At 44.2% G+C, this 20389-nt stretch overlaps 1 protein-coding gene across 1 annotated transcript; it reads left to right on the top strand.

Moving 5' to 3' along the window:
* Positions 1-4995: 4995 nt before the first annotated feature.
* Positions 4996-7204, top strand: LOC147972343 (UDP-glucose 4-epimerase 3-like). The gene is made up of 8 exons (XM_087521414.1): positions 4996-5314; positions 5443-5492; positions 5610-5745; positions 5857-5958; positions 6093-6402; positions 6489-6571; positions 6646-6737; positions 6825-7204. Exons 1-8 carry the CDS (start codon positions 5078-5080, stop codon positions 6919-6921), a joined length of 1107 nt encoding a protein of 368 aa, XP_087377540.1. The 5' UTR covers positions 4996-5077; the 3' UTR covers positions 6922-7204.
* The last annotated feature ends 13185 nt before the right edge of the window (positions 7205-20389 follow it).

Here is a 20389-nt window from a genome sequence, read left to right as displayed (position 1 = left end):
GCTTAGCTACTTTTTTTTGCTGTCCAGTCTATTCAAGGTGTTTAGCTCTTTGTTCTTTCCCTTCTGCTGGAAATTTACAGCATAAGCTTTTCCTCATGTCTACCCCCTCCGTCCCAGCTTATAAAATCGTCTTATATTACGGGACGGAAGGAGTATGATGGACTGGAATTGCTTCATTTGGCCATTCTGTCCTGAGTCACCCAAGATTCCAAACTGTCGGCAGGGCGTGTTTACACTTTTCACCGGGCAGGACTATTGAGCGTAATTTATCCCTGGATCGGCACATCTTTCGTCCAGGCTCCGTGATTGTAGTGTGAAATGACGACAACTTGTCCGGATTCTACCACGAGATTCTTCACTGCTTTCTGCTTCTGCATGTGGAAGAATGAAGATCTGGGGCATGCAAAGATGCTGCTGCTGCTATGCCTGCTCCCTTGGAAATTTACGCTGTGCCAGCATTTGCCTCTCCCTTTTTCACCTTCGCTTCGTCTTCTAGTGTACCTTTATTAATCATTGATCTGGCAGCTGACCCCTCGAGTCATTTCTTTCTCTTGTTTTCAACCGATCCTCCCCTCTTCTGGATCTCAGGCCAACTCCACCGCGGGACCCTATCTTGTCCCACCCCGTCTATTTGAGATAAAAGAGACAAAAAAGGCGGCCCAGCGCTCGCGGGAGCAAACGGACTTTTGTTCGTTTTGTGTCCGCTTTCGACGCATCCGCGGCCCAAGTTTGCGCCGCTTTTGAGGTGAAACGGACACCACGCGGACGCGCGGGTCGTCTGCGCGTGTCCTCCCTTGACCCGCCCGTCAGTGGCACAAGACGGGTTTTTTTCTATCCGCCCCCCTCCCTCCCTCCGGCCGCACCCCCTCTACTCTTCCCCACTCTTTCCCTCGCTGCCGCCGCCGCCGCTGCCATTGCAGCCGTGCAGTTCGGACGCGAGCTCGCCCAACCCCTTCCCCTCGGCGCCGCCGAGCTAACCAACCACGGCCACCTGGTTTGCGCACCCGCCGGCCGGTTTTGGGGCGGATCCGGTCGGTCTTGAGCTCGGCCGGCTGTGGGAGGTCGGGCCACGCCATGGACTGGCCGGGCACCTCGCCGGAAGGCCCTGGCAGGGCCGCAAGGCCACATGCAGGCAGTGGCTCCTCCTCTAGCCGCTCGGATCTGCACCGTCGGTGGTCCGCCGGCAGATACACGAATGGCGGTCGGGCGGGCTCGGTGCTTGCCCAAAAGCTCGTCGGCGCACCGTTGCCACTCATTAAGTGCGACCACTGCCCAAGGATGGTCGTGCGCCGCGTGTCTACAACGCCGGAACATTCCGGATGGGTGTTCATCAGGTGCTTAAACGATGGGGTATGCACTTTTTTTAGCTTCGGTTTGTGCTTTAGATTTGACTAGTTGTGCTAACTTCAAATTTTGATGTGTAGAATGGATGCAAGTTTTGGTATTGGGAAGAAGAGTACATCGATATATTGATAGAGCGAAATTTAGTACATGTTCGTGCACTTTTAGTTAGCATAGAAGCTATAAATGAGACCAGTGCACTTGTTGCTAGATTAGAGGCTAGACACGAGACTAGGTGTGAGGAGGAAGCAACATCGACTTCCGGCTTGAAGAAGAAAGGAGGATGCCAGATCGAGCCTTCTGGCTTGAAGAAGAAAGGAGGATGCCAGATCGACCCTCCTCCACAGATCAACAATGAGTGCATCGAGAAGGCCCTAACCCAACTCAAGGGGGCAGTTATAGAAGTTGGCTATCTTCTAAAATGTATTCTTGTTGTTCTTTTTTTTGGTCTTACTTTACTAGTCAAAATGTGATGATGCATTTTCCATGTATCAAAAATAAATGATAAAATAAAGCTAATGACTTGCAAAGAAATAATATGCTGACAGGATGCGTCCGCGCGGTGGGCGCATGGCCACCGCATTTCAGGACATGTCCAGATACAACTTCAAATCCCTACCCAGACAGACAGAATCCGAACAAAACGGATGTCTGTTTAAAGTCGCGCGGTGGAGTTGGCCTCAAGGCTGGCTGGCTGGCTGCCAGGTTGTGAGTGGAGATCTGGGCGTGGATTTGGCCGGAGAAAGGGAAAGGGGTACTGTCATTGCCCGGACCACTGTCACGGACAGGTTAATCAGAAAATATTATCACTGGGTCTACATACAGGCTACAGCATAGGAAATTATTATTCTCTCAGTGGTGGATCTGGTTGACTTGGACTGTACTGTACCGGCCAGATTCTGAAGTCTATACGTATGCATGTGTGCTTCCTAGTGAATTTTGTTTCGAGAAACCTGCTCCACTTTTATTACCCACTTGATGTTCATAGGCAGCATTACAAGATTATTGTATGATGATGGTCCACTGTATAATGGTGAAATTGTTCTAGCACTATTTTCCCCCAAACTGTAAAACTCGAATGCCAGATTTTCTGCAGGTTCGAGCAAACATCTTAGCTACCATTCGATTACCCGCACGAATCTTGGCGCACAAACTCTACCATGCCCATGTTTTCAGTCGTTCGGTCAGATTTTGGTCATAGAACCCCTGAAACCAATGTTTACAGAACTGTCCAAAATTGATAAAGAGAAGCAGCTTTAAAGTCATGGAGAACGAAAATAAAACCCTGCTCGAGCCCTTCTAGTGATTAAGGGTAAAGTGCTCAGTCTCAGCGCGAACGCGAGATAGAGGAGCTACCTTAGCCGCACACAAACCATTCCCCTTCGTCTCCTTTTCATTTCTGTTGTCCACCTCCCCAGCGCCTCCTTTCCGCATCTGTCCGAATAAAAAGAAATCAGAAAACAAAAACAAAAAAGGAAAAAAAAAAACTAAGCGCTTAAAGCCCCGCATGAAACGGGGTATAGTCTTATCTGTTGACCCATCCGGCACAGATCCTGCCGGCCTAAACTGAAAAATGGCCAGGCACAGTCCAGTTGCCTAGTGTTGCACCAAAAAGTGTCCAAACCCCAAAAAACGTGAAGAAAAAATAAGAAAAAACAAAAAGTATTTTACAATGGTTTTGTTCATAAAAACTTTGTGTGTCAAAAATATTAAATTTGCCATGCAACCAAAATTAAATTTCTGCATTTGCCGTGGTAAAAAAATCAATGGTTTCAAAAGGAAAATTACCATGGTTAAGAAGGAAAAATTGCCATTGTCCGTAAAATAAATATGCCTTGGTATGTAAAGCAAATTTGCCATGGTGCAAAAAAGAAATTTGCAAGGTCCAACAGAAAAAAATTTAAATGCTCCAAAAACTCATGGCAAAAATTGATTGCCATGGCACATTAGTTTGCCATTACAGTCCCAAAAAAGTATGAGGTCCCACTTGTCGGTTAGTTGCCACGTTTTGTGACCCTAGATATTCTTGTTCAATTGTTTGGCAACCTCATGAATGTAGATTTGCCAAGCATGCGGGAACTTAGGAGTACAAAAGTTACGAGTGAATTTGCCATATGAGCATGGGAGAAAATAATGGCAAAATGGTTTACAAAGATGTGTTGGTTTGCATGGCAACGGGTTGAAATTTTTTGCCATAGTAAAAAGCTTAACTAATTTGCATGACAAAAAGTGTGTTGGTTTGTATGGCAACGGGTTTGAACTTTTTTGCCATAGCAAAAATCTTAATTAATTTTCCATGGCCAAAAAGGGTGTTTTTGGCATGGCAAAATCTATGTGCGTGACATGGCAAAAGCTATAAACACTTTTTCCATGGCAAAAAACTATAAACGAATAAATGTTGACAGGGTTTGATTCAATTATTTGCCATGTTGATTTGTCTGGGTCTAACACTTTAAGATCCGTGCGAACATCTAACAGCTACGAACTTGTTCGCCCCCAATTGCCACTATAAAACTGGCGTCAGATTCATAGTGATTCCGTTTTTTTTTCTCGCCGCCCATGTGACCTCAGTTTCAATTGGGAATTTTTTTAGGTCAATATAGGGACTTTTCTTGTCGTTTTGGGCCAGTGTCGTGGCATTTTTCCGCTCATCGCAGCTGGTAAAACGGCCCGAAATGCACTGCGCCGATGCGAAGAAGGCCAGGATTAGAGGCCCGCTAAGCATCTGGGAAGAGGGCGCTCGCGAGCAGCCCATGAAGACCGGATTCCTCCTCCCCACGGCCGTTATCGTCGTCTCGGGAGAGCTGCCGCCCCATCAATCAGACATGAAACAAGTCGTGCATGTCTTATCCTTTTTTTTTTCTCTTTACCGTGTCATGCATGCATATCCGTCCGGCCGAAGAGAGATATGCACTGGGGCACGGAAAAGAAGAAGGGATGTGGTTGTTCCCCGCACTTCTCCTCCAACGGCCGGTGCGCCGCAACTTCCACGACTCTGCACGTACGTAGTAGGTACCACGCCAACGGGCTCCACGCCCTGCTTCCTGAAAACGTTGGTTTGCGGTGCCGATTATGAACGGTTCATTTGGGCCTGCGGCGGCCGAACCGTTTTTTTCCGGCCCATAATTATTCCCCTGTGGATGAGGCCGATGGAGACGGCGATGGCAACGTTGGTGATCGGGCGGGGCGGGGCGGGGGGCAACGAGATACCCGCCGCGCGCCGCTCTCGCCGCGGCGTGACTCGTGTGTCACGCACGCACGCACCTATCTCGGACGCTTCTGTTGCGTAGCGCGTTGTTGGTTGCCGAATTACTGGCGCGCGGTTCCTCACATCACTTATTACGGCCGGGAACATCGCGCCGGCCGGCGCAGCCGATAGAGCTGCCTCGCAGCGTGCCAAAACCCCAACACTAACTCTTTTTTTTTTTTGAGATTTCCCAAAACTAACTATAGTAGCAGAGATCAAGACGAGATCGGCCGATCGATCGCCTTTTGAGCTCCAAGCGATAGGAAAGCCAACGGTGCCACAGCATATCAGGTCAAGATCAGAACGAATATTCAGGCAATTACTCCTATCCCGATCCGTGTGTACGTACTAGACTATAGCTCGTGGCCTATCTTCGCACGGGCACGTACCCTCTCCAGTCTATAAATCTTTCGGCGGTGCGGTGGCGTGCGTACATACGCGAGTGCAAAATCCCCAACGGAACACGGAGAGAGAGAGAGCGAGCGACAGATGGCGATCGGCGGCGTTGGCGCTGGGGGCGGGGCAGGGAGCGGCGAGGGGCAGGGGAGGAGCGTGCTGGTGACGGGCGGCGCGGGGTTCATCGGCACGCACACGGTGCTGCAGCTGCTGGAGAAGGGCTACGCCGTCACCGCCGTCGACAACTTCCACAACTCCGTCCCCGAGGCGCTCGACCGCGTCCGCCACATCGTCGGCCCCGCCCTCTCCGCCCGCCTCCAATTCATCTTCGTACGTATACTCCTAACTGCCTGCGCCCACCGTCGTCTCCTTCAGTTTCTTCGATCCTGCTCGACGATCTCGTGCCTGGCAGAGTTCTGTACCCTGATTGATTGGTAGATTGGTTGGGTGAATTTCAGGGCGACCTGACGATCAAGGATGACCTGGAGAAGGTGTTCGCCGCCAAGCGGTACTACCTAGTTGTTCGATCGATTCATCCTTCAGTCAGGAGCATCAATTTGATTCCCAATCGTGGCGATCGATCGACGAGACTAACCGTTTTGCCGTGCGACTGACTGATCACCAGGTACGACGCCGTGATACACTTCGCCGGGCTGAAGGCGGTGGCGGAGAGCGTGGCGCATCCGGAGATGTACAACCGCAACAACATCGTCGGCACCGTCAACCTCTACGACGTCATGAAGAAGCACGGGTGCAACAAGGTACTCCCTCCCCGTAAAACCCCAATCCCGTTAGCACTGTCCCCTGCTCTTCAGAGATGGCCGAAGATCTTCAGTGATGGCCCTGACACTTTGGAGAATGTTTCCTACCAGTTGGTGTTCTCGTCGTCGGCGACCGTGTACGGCCAGCCGGAGAAGGTGCCCTGCTTCGAGGACTCCCCCCTCAAGGCCCTCAACCCGTACGGCAGGACCAAGGTAAACTCTCTGCATACAGTCTGTCAGAAACGATTTCCTGACACACTCACGTTGCCCAAGTCGACAGCGATGGCCATCGGAGTTTTCGGCAATTAATCTAACCTTTTCGACTGGCGTCGATGTGATTGACGCAGCTGTACCTGGAGGAGATGCTGCGCGACTACCAGCACGCGAACCCGGAGTGGAGGACGATCCTGCTGCGCTACTTCAACCCCATCGGCGCCCACGAGAGCGGCGACATCGGGGAGGACCCCAAGGGCGTCCCCAACAACCTGCTCCCCTACATCCAGCAGGTGGCCGTCGGCCGCCGCCCCGAGCTCAACGTCTACGGCTACGACTACCGCACCCGCGACGGCACCGCCGTCAGGGACTACATCCACGTCGTTGACCTCGCCGACGGCCACATCGCCGCGCTCGAGAAGCTCTTCGCCACCCCTGACATCGGTGCGTCCGTCCGCCGGCCCAATTAACAACCAACCAAACCCAGCGCCCGGCATCATTTACCACAAGTGCGCTTCTGTTTTTGGCAGGCTGTGTGGCGTACAACCTGGGGACGGGGCGCGGGACGACGGTGCTGGAGATGGTGAGCGCCTTCGAGAAGGCATACGGCAAGGTTGACACGTTCTTCTTTGCCCTTGATATTTTGCCTGATGAAAACGGGTCTGAGACTGACATTTCTGGCTGCAGAAAATCCCGGTGAAGATGTGCCCGAGGAGGCCGGGCGATTCGGAGCAGGTGTACGCGTCCACCGCCAAGGCCGAAGAGGAGCTCGGCTGGAGGTAACCGATCGCCGTGAACACCAGTCATAGCTTATCGAGCGAGATGGATTAAAACGTGCTATGGTGTGCCGCTTTGCTGCTTTGCAGGGCCAAGTACGGGATCGAGGAGATGTGCAGGGACCAGTGGAACTGGGCCAAGAAGAACCCGTACGGCTACTGCGGCGACGCTGAAAACAAAGACTGATCCGATGGGGCCCGTCGGGAGCCTTGTAACGTGAAAGAAAGATGTGTCAATAAGCCCAGGGCATTAAAGTGTGCCCAGAAAATGTTTTCTGTTGTAGTACTACTACTAGTACTATTCAAGATGGAACTTGAGTTGGGTGGGTTAGACTGGACTCTCACTGGGCCGGGCTGGTGCTTGCCACAGAATTTTGGTCTGGTTTCAAACATGGGCCGTCATCTGCTTCCTTTTTCTTCCTTCCAATTATAGAGCGAGACTGATGAAGCGAATCATTACAAACTTTTTACTGCTTGGATCTATAGTACCCGCAGGGTGAGTTTGGTTACCTGGATCATTTTTGGGCACTCTACATACTTGTCCCGATTGGGTCTGGTTAAAATATACAGGCAAAAACCATCATTTGCATGTTGATTGGTTGCATGCATCCCCTCTCCTTGCATCCTAGCAACGCCTTTATGCACTATGTTTGGTTGCTCGCATTGGCTGTGTTCATACTAGTGCATGTTGTTTGGTTGCATACACTGGACATGATTAAGACTTAACAACTACACATAACACACAGTGTTACATTAGAGTGCCTCAACGACAGCGGTGGACGGTGATTGCGGCACCGCATCCGATACGACAAGCACGGAGTCGCGGGCGAGCGATCTCATCAGCGGCGCGGCGAACTAGTTGCTAGCGTCGTCACCGCAAAGGAAGTCTGTGTGGAGTAACAAATAGGAGGGCATTTAGGTAGAGGATGATGAAGAAAAAATGCAGTGTGCCAACGTCGCTCGTGTAGTAGGACGCGTGCGAGTAGGCCGAAAAGAATGACGATGGCAACAACGCCGGTGTAGTAGGACGCGTGCGTGGAGGCCGAGAGGAACAAAGTCGACGATGGCTTTGGTGTAGTAGGATATGGGACATGAGACCAAGAGGAACGATGTCAGCGATGGCTTCAGTGTAGCAGGACATGGGACAGGAGACTGAGAGGAACGACGAGGAACATGCGAGAGTAGTCGGACACTAGAGAGGAGGTTGAGAGGAACGACGTCGGCGGTGGCACTAGTTCAGCAACACGTGGGATAGAACGACTATGGCGACATCGCCAGTGTAGTAGGACGCGAGCGAGGAGGCCGAGAGGAACGACAACGTCAATGGCTTTAGTGTAGCAGGAGATTGAAGAGAAGGCAGAGAGGAACAACAACCGTGCGAGTATAGTAGGACATGGGAGAGGTGGTTAAGAGGAATGATGCCGTAGGTGCCGCTAGTGTAATAACATGCGGGAGAGGATGCCGAGAGGAGTGATGCCGGCGGTGACGCTGGTGTAGCACCACACGGGAGAGGAAACTGAGACTAAGGAGTGTGATACGTCCATTTTGCATCATGCTTTTATATCGATATTTATTGCATTATGGACTATTATTTCACTTTATGCCACAATACTTATGGCTATTCTCTCTTATTTTACAAGGTTTACATAAGGAGGGAGAATGCCGGCAGCTGGAATTCTGGGCTGGAAAAGGAGCAAATATTAGAGACCTATTCTGCGCAACTCCAAAAATCCTGAAACTCCACGGAACATCTTAAAATAAATAAAGAAAAATTCTCGCCAAAGATGAAGGCCAGGGGGCCCACACCCTGCTCACGAGGATGGGGGCGCCCTCCCTAGGGCGCGCCCCCCTACCTCGTGGGCCCCCTGGCGGCTCTCCGACGTCCATCTTCTCCTATATGAAGTCTTTCGATGAGAAAAAAATCAAAAGGAACTTTTCGGGACGAGACTCCGCCGCCACGAGGCGAAACCTTGGCGGAACCAATCTAGAGCTCCGGCAGAGCTGTTCTGCCGGGGATACTTCCCTCCGGAAGGGGGAAATCATCACCATCGTCATCACCAACGCTCCTCTCATCGGGAGAGGGCCATCTCCATCAACATCTTCACCAGCACCATCTCATCTCCAAACCCTAGTTCATCTCTTGTATCCAATTCTTGTCTCAAAGTCCGGGATTGGTGCTAGTAGGTTGCTAGTAGTGTTGATTACTCCTTGTAGTTGATGCTAATTGGTTTATTTGGTGGAAGATCATATGTTCAGATCATATATGCATATTATTACCCCTCTGATTATGAACATGAATATACTTTATGAGTAATTACGTTTGTTCCTGAGGACAAGGGAGAAGTCTTGCTATTAGTAGTCATGTGAATTTGGTATTCGTTCGATATTTTGATAAGATGTATGTTGTCTAGTCTCTAGTGGTGTTATGTGAACGTCGACTACATAACACTTCACCATTATTTGGGCCTAGAGGAAGGCATTGGGAAGTAATAAGTAGATGATGGGTTGCTAGAGTGACAGAAGCTTAAACCCTAGTTTATGCGTTGCTTCGTAAGGGGCTGATTTGGATCCATATGTTTCATGCTATGGTTAGGTTTACCTTAATATTTTTGTTGTATTTGCGGATGCTTGCAATAGAGGTTAATCATAAGTGCGATGCTTGTTCAAGTAAGAATAGCACCCAAGCACCGGTCCACCCACATATCAAATTATCAAAGTATCGAACGCGAATCATATGAACGTGATGAAAACTAGCTTGACGATATTCCCATGTGTCCTCGGGAGCGCTTTTCCTATTATAAGAGTCTGTCCAGACTTGTCCTTTGCTACAAAAAGGATTGGGCCACCTTGCTGCACTTTATTTACTTTTGTTACTTGTTGCTCGTTACAATTTATCTTATCACAAAACTATCTGTTACCACTTATTTCAGTACTTGCAGAGAATACCTTGCCGAAAACCGCTTATCATTCCTTCTGCTCCTCGTTGGGTTCGACACTCTTACTTATCGAAAGGACTACGATAGATCCCCTATACTTGTGGGTCATCAAGACTCTTTTCTGGCGCCGTTGCTGGGGAGTGTAGCGCCTTTGGTAGGTGGAATTTGGTAAGGAAAAATTTATATAGTATGCTGAAATTTACTGTCACTTGTTACTATGGAATGTAATTCTCTGAGGGGCTTGTTCGGGGTATCTTCACCCCGTCCAGTAGAGCAAAGAGTTGCTCCTCAACCTACTGAACCTATTGAAAATGAAACTCCTTTTGAATTTCTTTCAGGTATGATGGAAAAATTGCTAACTAACCCTTTACAGGAGATGGAACAAAGCATCGTGATGAGCACTTAATATATGTGGATGGAGTTTGTGGATTATTTAAGCTTGCAGGTATACCCAATGATGTTGCTAAGAAGAAGGTCTTCCCTTTATCTTTGAAGGGAGATGCATTGATATGGTATAGGCTATGTGATGATATGAAATCATGGAACTATAAAAGATTGAAATTGAAATTTTATCAAAAGTATTACCCTATGCATCTTGTTCATCGTGATCGCAATTATATATACAATTTCTGGCCTCGCGAAGGAGAAAGCATCGCTCAAGCTTGGGGGAGGCTTAAATCAATGTTATATTCATGCCCCAATCATGAGCTCTCGAGAGAAATAATTATGCAAAGTTTTTATGCTCGGCTTTCTGAAAACAATCGCACCACGCTCGATACTTCTTGTGCTGGCTCTTTTATGATGAAGACTATTGAATTCAGATGGAATTTATTGGATAGAATTAAATGCAACTCTGAAGATTGGGACCTCGACGAAGGTAAGGAGTCAGGTATGGCACCTAAGTTTGATTGTGTTAAATCTTTTATGGATACCGATATTTTCCGTAAGTTTAGCACTAAATATGGACTTGACTCTGAGATAGTAGCTTCTTTCTGTGAATCTTTTGCTACTTATGTTGATCTCCCTAAGGAGAAGTGGTTTAAATATCATCCTCCCATAGAAGTAAAAGTAGCTGCACCTATTAAAGTTGAAGAAAAGACTGTCACTTATAATGATCCTATTGTTCCTACTTCATATGTTGAGAAACCACCTTTCACTGTTAGAATAAAGGATCATGCTAAAGCTTCAACTGTTGTTCATAAAAGCAATATTAGAACTTATACACCTCCTGAGCAAGTTAAAGTAGAACATAATATTGCTATTCTTAAAGATCTCTTGTCTGATAATATTGATGGGCATGTTATTTAGTTCGAAGGTGAAACTGCTAGAATTGCTAAACCTTGTGATAAAGATAAACATAGACCTGTGGTAGGCGTGCTTGTTATTTCTGTTAAAATAGGAGATCATTGTTATCATGGCTTATGTGATATGGGTGCTAGTGCTAGTGCAATACCTATTGACTTATACAAAGAAATTATGCATGACATTGCACCTGTTGAGTTAGAAGAAATTGATGTTACTATTAAACTTTCTAATAGAGATACTATTTCACCAATGGGAATTGTTAGAGATGTTGAAGTCTTGTGTGGGAAAACTAAATATCCTGCTGTTTTTCTTGTTCTTGGTTCCCCACAAGATAGATTTTGTCCCATTATATTTGGTAGACCCTTCTTAAATACTATCAATGCTACCATAGATTGCACAAACAATGTTGTTACTGTTGGCTTGGACGATATGGTTCATGAGTTTAATTTCTCTAAATTTAGTAAACAACATCGTGAGGAAGAATTACCTAGTAAGGATGAAATTATTGGTCTTGCTTCTATTGACGTACCTCCTAGTGATCCTTTAGAACACTATTTGCTAGACCATGAAAATGATATGTTCATCAATGAAAGAAGGGAAATAGATGAAGTATTCTTTAAACATGAACCTATTCTGCAACACAATTTGCATGTTGAAATTTTAGGGGATCCTCCTCCACCCAAGGGTGATCCCGTGTTTGAGCTTAAACCTTTGCCTGATAATCTTAAATATGCTTATCTTGATGAAAAGAAGATATATCATGTTATTATTAGTGCTAACCTTTCAGAGCATGAAGAAGAAAGATTATTGAAAACTCTGAGGAAGCATCGTGCTGCTATTGGATATGCTCTTGATGATCTAAAGGGCATTAGTCCCACTCTATGTCAACATAAAATAAATTTGGAAGTAGATGCCAAACCAGTTCGTGATCATCAACGACGTCTGAATCCTAAAATGAAAGAAGTGGTAAGAAAAGAAATACTCAAGCTTCTGGAGGCAGGTATAATTTATCCCGTTGCTGATAGTCAGTGGGTAAGTCCTGTCCATTGTGTCCCTAAGAAGGGAGGTATTACTGTTGTTCCTAATGATAAAGATGAATTGATTCCACAAAGAATTATTACAGGTTATAGGATGGTAATTGATTTCCGCAAATTAAATAAAGCTACTAAGAAAGATCATTACCCCTTACCTTTTATTGATCAAATGCTAGAAAGATTATGCAAACATACACACTATTGCTTTTTAGATGGTTATTCTGGTTTTTCTCAAATACCTGTGTCGGCTAGAGATCAATCAAAGACTACTTTTACATGCCCTTTTGGTACTTTTGCTTATAGACGTATGCCTTTTGGTTTATGTAATGCACCTACTACCTTTCAAAGATGCATGATGGCTATATTCTCTGACTTTTGTGAAAAGATTTGTGAGGTTTTCATGGACAATTTTTCCGTCTATGGTTCTTCTTTTGATGATTGCTTGAGCAATCTTGATCGAGTTTTGTAGAGATGTGAAAAAACTAATCTTGTCTTGAATTGGCAAAAGTGCCACTTTATGGTTAATGAAGATATTGTCTTAGGGCATAAAGTTTCTGAAAGAGGTATTGAAGTTGATAAAGCCAAGGTCGATGCTATCGAAAAGATGCCATGTCCCAAGGACATCAAAGGTATAAGAAGTTTCCTTGGTCACGCTGGATTTTATAGGAGGTTCATTAAGGACTTCTCAAAAATTTCTCGGCCTCTGACTAATATATTGCAAAAAGATATACCATTTGTCTTTGATGATGATTGTGTAGAAGCATTTGAAATACTTAAGAAAGCATTAGTCTCTGCACTTGTTGTTCAGCCACCTGATTGGAATTTACCCTTTGAAATTATGTGTGATGCTAGTGATTATGCTGTAGGTGTTGTTCTAGGGCAAAGAGTTGATAAGAAATTAAATGTTATTCATTATGCTAGTAAGACTCTAGACAATGCTCAAAGAAATTATGCTACTACTGAAAAAGAGCTTTTAGCAGTTGTATTTGCTTGCGATAAGTTCAGACCTTATATTGTTGATTCTAAAGTAACTATTCACACTGATCATGCTGCTATTAAATACCTTATGGAAAAGAAAGATGCTAAACCTAAGCTTATTAGATGGGTTCTATTGCTACAAGAATTTGATTTGGATATTGTTGATAGAAAGGGAGCTGAGAACCCCGTTGCAGACAACTTGTCTAGGTTAGAGAATGTTCTTGATGACCCACTACCTGTTAATGATAGCTTTCCTGATGAACAATTAAATGTTATAAGTACTTCTCGTAGTACTCCATGGTACGCTGATTGTGCTAATTATATTGTTGCTAAGTTTATACCACCTAGCTTCACATACCAGCAAAAGAAAAAGTTTTTCTATGATTTAAGACATTACTTTTGGGATGACCCACATATTTATAAAGAAGGAGTAGATGGTGTTATTAGACGTTGTGTACCTGAGCATGAACAGGAACAGATCCTACACAAGTGTCATTCCGAGGCTTATGGAGGACACCACGCTGGAGATAGAACTGCACATAAGGTATTGCAATCTGGTTTTTATTGGCCTACTCTCTTCAAGGATGCCCGTAAGTTTGTCTTGTCTTGTGATGAATGTCAAAGAATTGGTAATATTAGTAGACATCAAGAAATGCCTATGAATTATTCTCTTGTTATTGAACCGTTTGATGTTTGGGGCTTTGATTATATGGGACCTTTTCCTGCCTCTAATGGATACACACATATTTTAGTTGTTGTTGATTACGTTACTAAGTGGGTAGAAGCTATTCTAATTAGTAGTGCTGATCATAACACTTCTATTAAAATGCTTAAGGAAGTTATTTTCCCGAGGTTTGGAGTCCCTAGATATTTAATGAATGATGGTGGTTCACACTTTATTCATGGTGCTTTCCGTAAAATACTTGCTAAATATGATGTTTATCATAGAATTGCATCTCCTTATCACCCACAGTCTAGTGGTCAAGTAGAGTTGAGCAATAGAGAGCTCAAATTAATTTTGCAAAAGACTGTTAATAGGTCTAGAAAGAATTGGTCTAAGAAACTTGATGATGCATTATGGGCTTATAGAACTGCATACAAAAGTCCTATGGGTATGTCTCCGTATAAAATGGTTTATGGAAAAGCATGTCACTTACCTATCGAACTAGAACATAAGGCATATTGGGCTATTAAATACCTCAACTATGATTTCAAACTTGCCGGTGAAAAGAGGTTATTTGATATTAGCTCACTCGATGAATGGAGAACCCAAGCTTATGAAAATGCCAAGTTGTTTAAAGAAAAAGTTAAAAGATGGCATGACAAAAGGATACAAAAGCGTGAGTTTAATGTAGGTGATTATGTATTGCTATAGAACTCTCGTTTAAGATTTTTTGTAGGGAAACTTCTCTCTAAATGGGAAGGCCCCTATGTTATCGAAGAAGTCTATCGTTCCGGTGCCATAAAAAATCAACAACTTCGAGGGCACAAATTCGAAGGTGGTAAACGGTCAAAGAATCAAACATTATATCTCAGGTAATCCCATAAATGTTGAAACCAATATTATTGAAACCGTAACCCCGGAGGAATACATAAGGGACACTTTCCGGAACGTTTCAGACCCCGAAAAGGAATAGGTATGTGGTACGGTAAGTAAACCGACTCCAAAACAATTTTTAAGGCAATATTTCTCTATTTTGGAATATTTAGAAAAATAGAAAAATAAGTAGCAGTCCGGGAAGGACACGAGGGCCCCACGAGGGTGGTGGGCGCGCCCTACCCCTCCAGGCGCGCCCCCCTACCTCGTGAGCACCTCGTGTGCCTTCCGGACTCCGTTTTCTTGCACGTTACGTACTTTGGTCGGTAAAAAATCATTATATATTCTCCCGAAGGTTTTGACTCGCGTATCACGCAAATCTCCTCTATTTTTGTTTTTGAGCTGTTGCTGCTGCAGATTAGAACAAGATGTCTTCTCAAGAGTCAATCGGGGAGAGCCGGGTATCTAATCCGGCACCGGAACCAAGGGCAAACAGCGACGCTGACCACTTTGGGCCAGCAACGGAGGAAGAGATGGAGGCTGACTTGATGAGATTAGATGCCATGGAGGATGAAGAAGTCACCTCTCGCCTCCGAGCTGGGCTCACGATGGGGGAACTACAGAGCTCAGCTATTCCAAATTTGGTTATCCTTCTAATGTTAGATTTCTTTCTTATGAAAATATGAAGAGGAGTGTCACTTGTTCTCCCGCAGCTATGCAACACCCTTGGGTGCAAGGAGCTTTAGCTGTTACAGGAAAGCTTCGTAAGGAAATAATGGACCTCAAACAGCAAGTCAATAAGCTCGAGGAGGAGAACCGCATCCTGAGGGGAATCATCGCCAAGAATATTACACCGACAACAAAGAAGTAGATATAATCACATGGGTATGGGCACTCCCCTTGGCAACTGCCAAGCTTGGGGGAGGTGCCCCGGTATCGTATCACAATCACAACTCCTATCTTTACCATTTTTCTTAGTTCGATCCTATTAGTAGTATCTTGATCTAGTAGAATAAAGTTTATGGCATGATCTAGTTTTGAGTTTGCTTTATGTCTCTCTTTGTAATCGAGTTCGTGAACTATATATAATAGAGATTAGTGTTGAGTCAAGGGCTTGATTATTTTTCCATGATCTTGGGTGAATAAAAGAAAGGAGAAAAAGAATAAAAAGAAACAAAGAGTTCATATTGATCTTATTGAGAGTAATGACTTCACATAGAAAGAGTATGATGATTAAAAGTTGTTGGGGGTTGGCAGACATAGCTTTGGTCATTGTTGCAATTAATAGGAAGTAATAAGGAAAGAGAAGTTTTCACATATAGATATATTATTATTGACATCTTTTATGATTGGGAGCACTCATTAAAATATGACATGCTAAAGAGTTGATGTTGGACAAGGAAGACAACATAATGAGTCATGTCTTTCTTATATGTGAGATAAAGTATGTTGTCATGGATCCTCTAACTTCTTGAGCTTGCCTTTCCCCCTCATGCTTTTTTTTGACCGCAGCCTTTCCCCCTCATGCTAGCCAAATTCTCAGCACCAAGTAGAAATACTACTTGTGCTTCCAAATACCCTTAAACCAGTTTTGCCATGAGAGTCCACCATATCTACCTATGGATTGAGTAAGATCCTTCAAGTAAGTTGTCATCGGTGCAAAGCAATAAAATTGCTCTAAATATGTATGATTGATTGGTGTGGGAGAAATAAGCTTTATACGATCTTGTGATGTGGAAGTAATAAAAGCGACAGACTGCATAATAAAGGTTCATATCACAAGGGGCAATATAAAGTGACGTTCTTTCGCATTGAGATTTTATGCATCCAACCATAAAAGCGCATGGCAACCTCTGCTTCCCTCTGTGAAGGGCCTATCCTTTATTATTATCTTCTACCTTATGCAAGAGTCATGGTGATCTTCACCTTTTCTTTTTCATTTTATCCTTTGGCAAGCTCAGCATGTTGGAAAGAACATGATATATATATATATATATATATATATATATATATATATATCTAATTGGATGTAGGGGAGTATGAACCATTATTGTTGACATTACCCTTGAGGTAAAAGGTTGTGGGGCAAAACTATAAGCCCCTATCTTTCTCTGTGTCCGATTAAAACTCCGTAACCACAAGTATCGCGTGAGTGTTAGCAATTATGGAGGACTAAATGATAGTTGAGTATGTGGACTTGCTTTTTAGCTCTGACATAGACTCTTTCCGATGTTATGATAAATTGCAATTGCTTCAATGACTGAGATTATAGTTTGTTGGAGCCCAATAAGGTTTATGATTTACACTTTTGCATTATGAATAGATCATCACTTGAACATAAGTAATCATATGACAAAATCTATATATTTTGCTGTTATGAGAATAATCATGATGCCTTCATGTCCGTATTTTATTTTTATCGACGCCTCTACCTCTAAACATGAGGACATATTTATTGTTATCGGCTTTGCGCTTGAGGACAAGCGAGGTCTAAGCTTGGGGGAGTTGATACGTCCATTTTGCATCATGCTTTTATATCGATATTTATTGCATTATGGACTGTTATTTCACTTTATGCCACAATACTTATGGCTATTCTCTCTTATTTTACAAGGTTTACATAAGGAGGGAGAATGCCGGCAGCTGGAATTCTGGGCTGGAAAAAGGAGCAAATATTAGAGACCTATTCTGTGCAACTCCAAAAGTCCTGAAACTCCACGGAACATCTTAAAATAAATAAATAAAAATCCTCGCCAAAGATGAAGGCCAGGGGGCCAACGCCCTGCTCACGAGGGTGGCCCCCCTACGGCACGCCCCCTACCTCGTGGGCCCCCTGGTGGCTCTCCGACGTCCATCTTCTCCTATATGAAGTCTTTCGATGAGAAAAAATTAGAAGGAACTTTTCGGGACGAGACTCCGCCGCCACGAGGCGGAACCTTGGCGGAACCAATCTAGAGCTCCGGCAGAGCTGTTCTGCCGGGGATACTTCCCTCCGGGAGGGGGAAATCATCACCATCGTCATCACCAACGCTCCTCTCTTCGGGAGAGGGCCATCTCCATCAACATCTTCACCAGCACCATCTCATCTCCAAACCCTAGTTCATCTCTTGTATCCAATTCTTGTCTCAAAGTCCGGGATTGGTGCTAGTAGGTTGCTAGTAGTGTTGATTACTCCTTGTAGTTGATGCTAATTGGTTTATTTGGTGGAAGATCATATGTTCAGATCCTATATGCATATTATTACCCCTCTGATTATGAACATGAATATGCTTTATGAGTAATTACGTTTGTTCCCGATTACATGATAAATCTCATCCAACCCATCACCGTTCAGCAAGCCTACGATGCAATTACTCACGCACGGTGGTGAGCATCATGAAATTGGTGATGGAGGATGGTTGATGATGACGACGGCGACGAATCCCCCTCTTTGGAGCCCCGAACGGACTCCAGATCAGCCCTCCCGAGAGGTTTTAGGGCTTGGCGGTGGCTCCGTATCGTAAAACGCGATGATTTCTTCTCTCTGATTTTTTTCTCATCGAAACTCAATATATGGGGGTGGAGTTGGAATCGGAGACACAACAGGGGGCCCACGAGGTAGGGGCGCGCCCTAGGGGGGGCGCCCCCCACCCTCGTGAGAAGGGTGCGGGCCCCCTGGTCTTCATCTTTGGCGAGGATTTTTATTGTTTTTTCTAAGATGTTCCGTGGAGTTTCAGGTCATTCCGAGAATATTTGTTTTCTGCACATAAAACAACACCATGGCAATTCTGCTGAAAACAGCGTCAGTTCGGGTTAGTTCCATTCAAATCATACAAGTTAGAGTCTGAAACAAGGGCAAAAGTGTTTGGAAAAGTAGATACGACGGAGATGTATCAACTGCCCCAAGCTTAAACCCTTGCTTGTCCTCAAACAATTCAGTTGACAAACTGAAAGAAAGAAAGAAAAACTTTTACAAACTCTGTTTGCTCTTGTTGTTGTAACTATGTCAAGCCAGCATTCAAGTTTTCAGCATAAATCATAACTAACCACATTTGCAATAATTCTCAGGTCTCACAATTACTCATATCAATAGCACAATCAACTACCAAGTCATAATAATAAATCTCGGATAACAACACTTTCTCAAAACAATCATAATATGATATAACAAGATAGTATCTTGCTAGCCCTTTCTGAGACTGCAAAACATAAATGCAGAGCACCTTTAAAGATCAAGGACTGACTAGACATTGTAATTCATGGTAAAAGAGATCCAATCATAGTCATACCCAATATAAATTTACAGTGATGAATGCAAATGACGGCTGTGCTCTCCAGCTAGTGCTTTTTAATAAGAGGGTGATGACTCAACATAAAAGTAAATGGATAGGCCCTTCGCAGAGGGAAGCAGGGATTTGTAGAGGTGCCAGAGCTCGGTTTTGCAATAGAGATAAATTGTATTTTGAGCGGTATACTTTCATTGTCAACGTAACAACTAAGAGATGGCGATATCTTCCATGCTAAACACATTATAGGCGGTTCCCAAACAGAATGGTAAAGTTTATACTCCCCTTCTGCCAACAAGCATCAATCCATGGCTTGCTCGAAACAACGAGTGCCTCCAACATACATCAGGTCCCAGGGGGAGTTTTTTTGCAATTAATTTTGATTTAGTTTGCATAAAGTATGGGACTGGGCATCCCGGTGACCAACCATTTTCTCGTGAGTGAGGAGCGGAGTCCACTCCTCTTGAGAATAACCCGCCTAACACGGAAGATAATGACAGCCTTTGTTGATACATGAGATATTCGAGCATACAAAACAGAATGTTTATTTGAAGGTTTAGAGTTTGGCACATACAAATTTACTTGGAACGGCAGGTAGATACCGCATATTGGAAGGTATAGTGGACTCATCTGGAATAACTTTGGGGTTTAAGGGATTGGATGCACAAGCAGTATTCCCGCTTAGTACAAGTGAAGGCTAGCAAAAGACTGGGAAGTGACCAACTAGAGAGCGACAACAGCCATGTACATGCATTAAAATTAATAAACATTGGATGCAATCATGAATAGGATATAATCCACCATGAACATAAATATCATGAAGGCTATGTTGATTTTGTTTCAACTACATGCGTGAATATGTGCCAAGTCAAGTCACTTAAATCATTCAAAAGAGGATACCACCCCATCATACCACATCATAATCATCTCAATAGCATGTTGGCATACAAGGTAAATCATTATAACTCATAGCTAATCAAGCATGGCACAAGCAACTATGATCTCTAATTGTCATTGCAAACATGTTTATTCATAATAAGATGAATCAAGAATGAGGGACTCATCATATTTACAAAAACAAAAGAGGTCGAGTTCATACCAGCTTTTCTCATCTCAGTCAGCCCATCATATATCATCATAATTGCCTTTCACTTACACGACCGAACAGTGTGAATAATAATAAGAGTGCACGTGCATTGGACTAAGCTGGAATCTGCGAGCATTCAATAAACAGGAGAAGACAAGGCAATATGGGCTCTAGGTTAACTCAACAATAATGCATATAAGAGCCACTTCAACAATTTAATTATGGTCTTCTCCTACCGACCTCCAAAGAAAAGAAATAAAACTATTTACACGGGAAAGCTCCCAACAAGCAAAAGAAGAACGGGAAATATTTTTGGATTTTCTTTTTAATTATTACTACTACAGCAGAAAAATAAACTACTACTAATTTTTTTGATTTTTCTTAAGGTTTAACAAGCACACAAGAAGAAAGTAGGAAAAAGAAAATAAACTAGCATGGATATTACAGTGAAAAAGTATGAGCACTGACATTTAGCAATGAGTGTGTGTGAGCATAAATGTAATGTCGATGAGA

The sequence above is a fragment of the Triticum urartu genome, chromosome 5A (assembly GCF_056163025.1).
Source record: "Triticum urartu cultivar PI428250 chromosome 5A, HENAU_Tu73, whole genome shotgun sequence".
Classification (NCBI taxonomy): Eukaryota; Viridiplantae; Streptophyta; class Magnoliopsida; order Poales; family Poaceae; genus Triticum; species Triticum urartu.
Note: the sequence above shows the minus strand (reverse complement) of the source record. Positions and strands in the feature narration are given on the sequence as shown.

Coding starts and splice junctions, on each gene's coding strand:
- LOC147972343 (XM_087521414.1), top strand. CDS start 5,078: ATGGCGATCGGCGGCGTTGGCGCTGGGGGCGGGGCAGGGAGCGGCGAG. Junction 5,315..5,442: donor CCCGCCTCCAATTCATCTTC/GTACGTATACTC, acceptor GGTGAATTTCAG/GGCGACCTGACGATCAAGGA. Junction 5,493..5,609: donor AAGGTGTTCGCCGCCAAGCG/GTACTACCTAGT, acceptor ACTGATCACCAG/GTACGACGCCGTGATACACT.